Genomic DNA, 9,835 nt, shown 5'->3' on the forward strand with positions numbered 1-9,835 from the left:
GGGCAGGAGCCGGGGCAGGAGCCGGGGCTGGGGCAGGAGCCGGGGCAGGAGCCGGGGCTGGGGCAGGAGCCGGGGCTGGGGCGGGGCAGGGGCAGGAGCCGGGGCTGGGGCAGGGGCTGGGGCAGAAGCCAGGGCTGGGGCAGGGGCAGGGGCTGGGGCGGGGCAGGGGCAGGAGCCGGGGCTGGGGCAGGGGCTGGGGCAGAAGCCAGGGCTGGGGCAGGAGCCGGGGCAGGGGCAGGGGCTGGGGCGGGGCAGGGGCAGGAGCCGGGGCTGGGGCAGGGGCTGGGGCAGAAGCCAGGGCTGGGGCAGGAGCCGGGGCAGGGGCTGGGGCGGGGCAGGGGCAGGAGCCGGGGCTGGGGCAGGGCTGGGGCAGGAGCCGGGGCTGGGGCAGGGGCTGGGGCAGGAGCCGGGGCTGGGGCAGGAGCCGGGGCTGGGGCAGGAGCCGCCCGGGCCGGGCCCGCTGTTGGTTTAGGGATTTGCACGCTCCGGTGCCTCCGGGCGCGCCGGGTCCCGGCGGGGCCGCACAAAAGGCGCTTTCAGGGGCACAGCCCCCGCTCCCGGAGCAACACAAACCTTTCATCCCCCTCGAGTTTCCCCCACACACCCCGAAAGCGGCAAGTAATCCCTTCCATGGAGTTAAAAAAAAAAAAAAAAAAAAAAAAACCAAACCAAAAGGACCCTAAAAATGAGGGTTGAAAACGATTCCCATGGGAATGGAGCCTGGTTAGTGCACGAGACTGTGGTGAAACACAAGCAGGGTCCAACCTCCCCTGAAGCATCCTGGGGAGGAGGGGACATGCCCGTGACCCCCAAAATATCCCATTTACAGCAGGTAACAGGTGAAAAATTAATTTGTTTTGACAGCAGGACTCACTCATGCAACGAGTTATGTCCAGCCTCATACCCCCCCACAACCCTCCCTTGCCGAGGCATTCCCGAAGATTTTCTTTTTTTATGCCCTTAGAAATATAAATTCCTGGGGGGAATGAACCAGAAACCCCTGTATTCAGCCTAATTATCCCCCCTGGCCACAATCTGTGATCTCTGGGACAATTAAAAGTTCTTAATCCCAGCTGAAAAGCAAACAAGGTCGGAGCACGGCGTCTTCCTTTCCCCTCGCCCGCTGCCGGGGTCTCGCTCCCCAGCTGCAATATAAATATGCAATTAAAAAATCGCTGCTAATTGCTTTGCCCAAGGGGGGTTCCCACCAGGGAAACAAAAAAGCTGGGGAAAGGGGTATTTAAAAAAAAATAATAATTTAAGAAGGGGTAAACAAGAAAAAGTACATTTTTTAGCTCGGTAGTTAAACACTGATGCAGCTGTAGGGAGAAATTGTGGTGTTATCTGAGGGTTTGCACCCTGGGGTGGGATTTTTTTTGGGGGGATGCTCTTTTTTGGGGGGGGATGGGGTTAATCCCTGGCTCTCCTCTCTCGCTCCAGCGCTAACAACCCCTGGCAGCTCTCGGGCTCGTTAGTCCTTCCGAAAAGCAATTAGAGAGGTTGGAAAATGAGGGCACAGCAGCTGCCCTGAGACAGGGCAGGAATGGGGGCTGGGGGGGGGGGGGGTCAGTTCCCAAACCTTGGGGCTGGTTAAGGGCTGCAGTGGGATGGATTTAAACTGCCTGAGCAAGGCTGTGCCATCAGTAGGTTTCAGAGTGAACCAGCCTGCTTTGTGTCCCCCAGGGCTTTATTGAAACCTTCAAAAGTTAAAACAGGTGGTCAGACACCTTCACAGCATTTGGGTGCTGCTGCCAGAGAGCAGCCAGGAGGAGGAGGAGAAGGAGGAGGAGGTGGAGAAAGAGAAGAGGTGTGAGGGCTCAGGTGCCGGGCAGCCAGACTTTCTGAGTGCTGACGATGTCGCTGAGCTTGGCCTTGATCTTGAGGAAATGCCTCTTGAACTCCAGCCCGTCACCCTGCGTGGGAGAGACAGGGGTTTACACCCCCTACACCCCTCCATCCCATAGTCACCCCCATCCTGCACCCACTTTATGTGGTCCTTCGCCACCCTGACCCCCCACGCACCTTGGAGAGGCGGAAATCCACCAAAATCTTGCTCTCCATCTCCACCAGGTTCACCTTGAAGATGAGTTTGTTGTTCCTCCTATCCGTGGTCGAGATGGTGACCTACAAAGGAGGGAATGCCTCGAATTCATCACTGATGACCCAGCCCAGGGGGTCCCAGCCCCAATTCCCTGCCCTGGTCCCCACCTGGTTGGTGCAGCTCATCTTCCAGCCGTATCCCATCTTCTCACACACCTCCTTCAGCGCGCGGTAGGAGCCGTCGGCGTCCAGCTTGGTGAAGAACCGCGTCATCCGCTTCACCAGCCGCTGCCACGGGCTCTGCCGCCCCAAAAAAACCGGCACACAGGTTACAAACCCCGCCAAAAATCCCAAAACCAGCCCCGGCTCTGACAAATGCCGGCGTCCGGCGAGGAAATGTTGGAGAGCTGCGCCCCCTGGTGGCACAGACCAGCAACCGCATCCCGAGCGCCAGAAACGCTGCACGGTCGAACAGTGCAGTATCATAAAAATGCTCTTTAATGACACATGTGTGATGTAAAGCTGCACCCCAGTGGTATAAAGAGTGCAATGATGGACCCTGATACTGTAAATTGCATGCAAAGTTGCCTCCCAAACGCTGCAGAGCTGTGCCCTGGAACTGGAAAATTGCATTTTATTACTCAAAAATACTGCAAAATTGTGACCCAATTGCAAGGTTACACCCTGAGATGACAAACTTTGCCAGCTGCATCCCAATGCTGCCAAGCTTCTCCCTGATATTGTAAATTAGATGCAAAGTTGCTCCCCAAACACCATAGAGCAGTCCCCAAGCACTGCACAAAGTACACCCTGATGCCATAAATGATGCACATTTGCACCCCAAATCTTGGGAGGTGGCACTCCCAGATGATAAAACTCACAGCTGCATCCCAGCCTTGTCAAGTTGCTCCCTGATATTCCATATCCAGCAAAGTTGCCCTTTAATGTCTGTACTTATGATGCAAAGTTGTACCCCAATATTCACACAGAACAATGCTGCACCCCAGTGCTGTAAATAAGATGTGAAACTGCCCCTCATGTCCCTGGCAAAGTGACAAACTGACACTACAAGTATTGCAAATTTGCATCCCAAACCCTGCACCTCACACCCTCAGGTGATAAATATTCCACAGCCACAGACCCAACAGTTGCTCCCTGATATTATAAATATATCAAAAGTTGCTTCTTAATCTTACATATCTAAGGTAAAGTAGCACCCCAGTAGCATAAAAGGTGTAATAGTGGATCTTGATGCTGTAAACTGGATGAGACTTTGACCCCCAGATGATAAACCTCATCCAGCCACACCACAAACATTGCTACCTGATGTAATAAATATGGCAAAGCTGCTCCTCATCATCATACATATGATGCATATTTGTACCCCAATTTATACAATGCAATGTTGGACCCCAGTGCTGTAAATTGGATGTGAAGCTGCCCCACAAACACCCCAAGGCCACGGCAAAGCGTGACCCTGCTAGTAAAAATACTGAAAAGCTGTGCCCCAAATCCTGCAAACTCACACCTGAGGTGATAAATAAAAAGTTACACCTCCAGTATTGCCAAGCTGCTCCCTGATATTCCCCACCAGGCAAAGCTGCACCCCAACCACCACAAGGTGCACCCTGACACCGTGGATGATGCCGAGGTGAAATCCCGGCAGGATCAGCCTCTCCCGGCCGCATCCCAAACACTGCGAGGCAGCATCCCCATATCCCAGGTGGTGCCAGGTGCCCCCTGACCTGGGAGGAGCCTGGGGTGCCCAGGAGTTGGCTGTTGACCAGCATGTGCTCGGGGCAGGCGGGCTGGGAGAAGCTGAAGCCCTGCACCAGCTGGTCGATGCTTCCAGCGCCACCGTCCCAGGGCATCCCGCCCGTGCCGGGCTCCGGCTGAGACGTGGAATAGCTTGCCTTGTCCTCACTGCAAGGCAAGGGGGGACACAAGGGTTAGGAGGGCTGCAGAGTGCCCCGTGTGGGAACTGCATGGGATGTGGCACCAGAGGGGTTGTGCGGGGTTTTCACCCGAGCAGCTCCTGAGAAAACGCCGGGAAAGCCCCGAGGCGAGGGAGGAGCGGCAGCCCCGTGTGCAGGGAAGCAGAGGCTCACCCCAGCGCTCCCTTCACCGGAGAGAAGTCTGTATCGGATCGGATGTGCTTGGAGAGGCCTCCAGGGGAGTCGGTGACCCCCCCCGAGGAGAGGCGAGCCTGCTTGACATCTGCAAAGGGACAGGACACCCAGTAACCCCCGGATCCAGGGCCATGAGTGCCCCCCCGGCGGCCCCTTACCCTTCTTGAGGGGTCTGCTGTACCAGCGGTCCTTCTGGATGTCTGCAATGGTGATCCTGGCTGTCGGGCTCTCCGTCAGGATCTTGTGCAGCAGGGCTGGGGGAGACCAGGGGGAGGAACACAATATGGTGTGTGCACGGATATATTGCTGTATATACGTGGATAGATTTGTGTGGATATATATGGATGTATTTAGGGAGTTGTTGGGTGCTTACCCAAGGGAGCTGAATCGATCTTCTTCCAAGGTGGGAGGTAGGTTTTCTTCTCCTTCCAGTCGCTGTATTCCTGGCAGCTGTCGCTGGGCTGGTCCCAGGGCAGCTCTGCCAGGAGATCCCACTGCTGTCACCCCCTGGTGCCACAACCCCCTGGGCACACATGTGGCACTGGGGGGACGTGGTGTGCCAGGTGACCCTGCCCTGCCATGGATCCTGTGTGCTCCCCACGCATCCCAGACCTCCCCATGCATCCCAGACCTCCCTGTGCATCCCATGGTTTCTCACACACATTCCATACCTCTCTATGCATCCCATACTTCCCCTGTGCCTCTCATAGAGCCCCTTTACACATCACACACATTCTCCTTCTGCAGCCCTCTATATACACACACCCCTGTAGATATTCCAAACAACCCCTCCAAGTATTTCACATCTCCCTTATGGATTCCACACCTTCTATCTCTGTGTTTCACACACCCCTCCCTCCCCCTGTGCACTCCATTCATCCCTCCCATCTCATGTGTGCTCCTTCCCCATCCCATACATCCCCTGGTGAACTCAACCCACTTCCACTCACACATTTCATCTGTGCACCCCCCCCCTTATGTATTCCAAACTTACATCCCTGTACATTCCACAAACACTCCCCCATGTCCCCTGCACCTCTCCTGCATTTTCCTCACACCCTCTGAACAAGTCACATGCATTCCATCCATTCCTAGAGACATTCCCATGTTCCCACCTCCATGGCTGTATGTTACCCCTTGGGAATTCCATCCATCCCAGCACTCTCACTCCAGCCAGCATAGCCATCAGCCCATCACCCCCATGAACTCCAGCTCCCATCTCCAGCACAGTCACCAGCACATCATCCCCTGGGAATTCCAACTGTCCATCCCAGTGTTCTCACTCCAGCCAGCATGGCCATCAGCACATCACCCTCGTGAATTTCATAATTCCATCTATCCATCCCAGCATTCCCACTCCTGCTGTGGACATCAGCACATCATCCCCTGGGAATTCCATAATTCCACCCATGCCAGCATTCCCACTCCAGCCAGCACAGCCACCAGCCCACCACCCCCATGCTCTCCAGCTCCCACCTCCAGCCAGCATGGCCATCAGCACATCATCCCCTGGGAATTCCATAAGTCCATGCCAGCATTCCCACCTCCAGCCAGCATGGCCATCAGCACATCATCCCCTGGGAATTCCATAATTCCATCCATCCCAGCATTCCCACTACAGCAAGCATGACCATCAGCACATCATCCCTTGTGAATTCCATAATTCCATCCATCCCAGCCAGCACAGCCACCAGCACATCATCCCATGTGAATTCCATCCATCCCAAAATTCCCACCTCCAGCCAGCATGACCATCAGCCCATCACCCCCATGCTTTCCAGTTCCCACCTCCAGCCAGCATGACCATCAGCACATCACCCCCTGTGAATTCCATAATTCCATCCATCCCAGCATTCCCATTCCAGCCATGACCATTAGCCCATCACACCCTGGGAATTCCATCCATCCCAGCATTCCCACTCCAGCCAGCATGGCCAGCAGCACATCACCCCCTGTGAATTCCATCCATCCATCCATCCATCCATCCATCCATCCACCCCATCACTCCCACCTCCAGCCAGCATGGCAGTCAGCCCATCACTCCCTGTGAATTCCATCCATCCATCCATCCATCCATCCATCCATCCATCCATCCATCCATCCACCCATCCACCCCATCAGTCCCACCTCCAGCAAGCATGGCAGTGAGCCCATCACCCCTGTGAATTCCACAATCCCATCCATGCCATCAGTCCCACCTCCAGCCAGCATGGCAGTCAGCGCATCACCCCTGTGAATGCTACAATCCCATCCATCCCAACATTCCCACCTCCAGCCAGCATGGCTGTCAGCACATCACCCCCTGTGAATTCCATCCATCCATCCATCCATCCATCCATCCATCCATCCATCCATCCATCCATCCATCCATCATCCATCCATCCATCCATGCCATCACTCCCACCTCCAGCCAGCATGGCTGTCAGCACATCACCCCCTGTGAATTCCATCCATCCATCCATCCATCCATACATCCATCCATCCATACATCCATCCATCCATCCATCCATCCATCCATCCATCCATCCATCCATCCATCCATCCATCCATCCATCATCCATCCATCCATCATCCATCCATCCATCATCCATCCATCCATCCATCCATCCATCATCCATCCATCCATCATCCATCCATCCATCCATCATCCATCCATCCATCCATGCCATCACTCCCACCTCCAGCCAGCATGGCTGTCAGCACATCACCCCCTGTGAATTCCATCCATCCATCCATCCATCATCCATCCATCTATCCATCCATCCATCCATCCATCCATCCATCCATCATCCATCCATCCATCCATCCATCATCCATCCATCCATCCATCCATCCATCCCATCACTCCCACCTCCAGCCAGCATGGCAGTCAGCCCATCACTCCCTGTGAATTCCATCCATCCATCCATCCATCCATCCATCCATCCATCCATCCATCCATCCATCATCCATCCATCCATCCACCCCATCACTCCCACCTCCAGCCAGCATGGCAGTCAGCACCACGCCGCATGCCCACACATCCACGGGCTCGGCGCGGAACTCGGGGCGCCGCAGCAGCTCGGGGGCCACGTAGGGCAGAGTCCCACACATCTTGTTCAGCAGCCGCTCCCGCCCGTTGTGCCGGAACACCGTGGCCAGCCCGAAATCCGAGATCTTCAAATTGTCTGGGCACGAAGGAAAGACAAAAGCCAAGTCAAATTTCTAGTGAAATTAAAACCAATATAAAAGTTTTAGTTATAGATTCAAAGTTAAAGATTCCGTTTAAAAAAAGAATTCAAGTTAAGATTTTACAGTTCTGAGTTTAAAAGCTGGAGTTAAAATTTGAATTTAAATGCAAATAAAATTAAAAGAAGAAATTCAAATAAAAGCTTAAGTTATGAAATGAAGCTAAAACATTTTAGATGAAAAATGCATGGTAAAATTTAGATTCAGAAAAAAATAAACCCACTCGAACTAAAAATTCAAATGCAAAATACAAGCATTCAAATTAAAGCTTTAAAGTAAATACTTAAATAAAAAATACAAATGAATATGCAATGAAAATTTAATGGGGGTTGGAGAGGGACACGCCTGCCCCCACCTCGCTCATCCAGCAGCAGGTTCTCTGGCTTCAGGTCACGGTGGGTGATGCCAATGCTGTGCAGGTACACCTGGGGAGGGGGAAAAGGCTCAGTGTCATGGGAATCAGGGAGGGTTGGAGGGTCTGTGCCATGTGGGAATCACAGCAAGGGTTGGAGGGATGGCACTGTGCAGGAATTACAGGAAGGGTCAGTGCCAGGGGATCAGGGCAAGGGTCAGCACTGTGCAGGAATCATGGCAAGGGTCAGTGCTAGGGGATCAGGGCAAGGGTCAGTGCCAGGGGATCAGGGCAAGGATCAGTGCCAGGGGATCATGACAAGGGTCAGTGTTGTGCAGGAATCACAGTAAGGGTCAGTGCCAGGGGATCAGGGCAAGGGTCAGCACTGTGAAGGAATCATGGCAAGGGTCAGTGCCAGGGGATCACAGGAAGGGTCAGTGCCAGGGGATCAGGGCAAGGGTCAGCACTGAGCAGGAATCACAGGAAGGGTCAGTGCCATGTGGGAATCATGGCAGGGGTCAGTGCTGTGTGGGAATCAGGGGAAGGGTCAGTGTTGTGCAGGATTCATGGGAAGGGTCAGTGCCATGTGGGAATCATGGCAGGGATCTTTGCTGTGTGGGAATCAGGGGAAGGGTCAGTGCCATGTGGGAATCATGGCAGGGGTCAGTGCTGTGCAGGATTCACGGGAAGGGTCAGTGCCATGTGGGAATCATGGCAGGGGTCTTTGCTGTGTGGGAATCAGGGCAAGGGTCGGTGCCCTGCAGGAATCGCCACTGGCACCAGCAGCGTCGCCACCTCCAGCGCTGCCGCTGACCACTCACCACTCCAGCAATGAGCTGCTGGAAGAACCGCTGTGCCTCTGGCTCTGGCATCCCAACATCTGGCTCTGCACACGGGAAGAAGAAGGGGAGGAGCAGTCCTCAGCCATGGGGATGACAGTTTAGGATGCCCCATCGCCCCCAAATCCCGGCACCCCGCGGCGCACCGATGCGGTCGAAGAGCTCCCCGCCGCGGCAGTACTCCAGGAACAGGTACTGCGTGGCCCCCTCCCGCCGGTGGCCGTAGAACCGGACGACGTTCTCGTGGCTCAGCATCTTGTTGATGCAGATTTCCTTCTTGATGTTCTCCGGGCACTCGGCCGCGCGCTTCATGTCCACGATTTTCACGGCCACGGCCTCCTCGGTGCGGCGGTTCACGGCCAGCTGCACCCTGCGGCGGGCTGGGGTCAGTGCGGGCACGGAACAGGCAGAGAATGGGCACGGCGATGGGAATGCTCCCCCGAGAGAGGTGGCAAGCAGGGAATGGGGAGAAAATGCTGCCTCTGGAGACGGGCAGCAGGCAGGGAATATTGTCACTGGAGGCAGGAATGGGCAGGGAATGGGCAGCAAACGCTGCCCCTGGGGACAGGGAGCGCAGGCACAGGCAGGAGCACGATGGGCACGCAGGAGGGGCACGCCGGGCGTGCAAGGGGCTGTGATGGGCAAGCAGGGGGCACATGAGGGCCTTGCACCCGGGGCACGGACGGGGCTAGGTGATGGGCGAGCAGCGGGCACACAGAGGACATGCAACGACCGTAGAGTGGGCAAACAGTGGGCATGTGATGGGCGAGCAGCGCGGACTGGGCAAGCTGCGGGCACACACACGGCAAGTGATGGTCAAGAGGCGAGCAAACAGCGGGCACGCAGTGGCCGCGCAGGACCACGCAGGGACGAGCAGCGGGTGTGCAAGTGGCACAAGGCGGGGACAGGCAGAGGGGACAGTGGCCGCGCAAGGGGCAGGGCAGGGGCCCGGGTCGCGCAAGGGGCAGGGCAGCAGCGTGCAAGGGGCGGACCGGCAGCAACCCCGCCCTCCCCGGCCCCGCCGCACTCACTCCCCGTAGGCGCCTTCGCCCAGCGTCTGCACCAGGTCCCAGTCCTCCACGAAAGGCACCGCCATCCCCAGCACCGAGCCCGCTCCGGGCCGCGATCCCGGTCCCTGTCCCGGTCCCGCAGCGATCCGGCCACGCCGCCCTTTCCCGCCACAGCCGCTAGCCCCGCCTCGCCCTGCGCGCGCATGGCGCAGGCCACGCCCACCACGTCGCTCAGGC

The 9,835-nt window shown here is 56.3% G+C and overlaps 1 protein-coding gene across 1 annotated transcript; it reads right to left on the reverse strand.

The window, feature by feature from the left end:
* Window positions 1–1,667: 1,667 nt before the first annotated feature.
* Window positions 1,668–9,809, reverse strand: CHEK1 (checkpoint kinase 1). Its single transcript, XM_079326687.1, has 12 exons — window positions 9,620–9,809; window positions 8,735–8,958; window positions 8,571–8,635; window positions 7,753–7,822; window positions 7,148–7,336; window positions 4,543–4,647; window positions 4,328–4,423; window positions 4,149–4,257; window positions 3,786–3,963; window positions 2,209–2,340; window positions 2,023–2,124; window positions 1,668–1,913 (listed from the first exon to the last, which is right to left on the reverse strand). Exons 1-12 carry the CDS (start codon window positions 9,682–9,684, stop codon window positions 1,818–1,820), a joined length of 1,431 nt encoding a protein of 476 aa, XP_079182813.1. The 5' UTR covers window positions 9,685–9,809; the 3' UTR covers window positions 1,668–1,817.
* Between the last annotated feature and the right edge of the window lie 26 nt (window positions 9,810–9,835).

The sequence above is a fragment of the Erithacus rubecula genome, assembly GCF_903797595.1.
Source record: "Erithacus rubecula genome assembly, chromosome: 25".
Classification (NCBI taxonomy): Eukaryota; Metazoa; Chordata; class Aves; order Passeriformes; family Muscicapidae; genus Erithacus; species Erithacus rubecula.

Bases quoted from the DNA above. Each gene is read 5' to 3' on its own strand.
- CHEK1 (XM_079326687.1), bottom strand. From the start codon at position 9,684: ATGGCGGTGCCTTTCGTGGAGGACTGGGACCTGGTGCAGACGCTGGGC. The intron at 8,636-8,734 runs GTGCGCCGCGGG...TCCCGTGTGCAG, and splicing joins GGAGCTCTTCGACCGCATCG to AGCCAGATGTTGGGATGCCA. The intron at 4,648-7,147 runs GTGGGAGTGATG...ATCTCCTGGCAG, and splicing joins GACTGCCATGCTGGCTGGAG to AGCTGCCCTGGGACCAGCCC.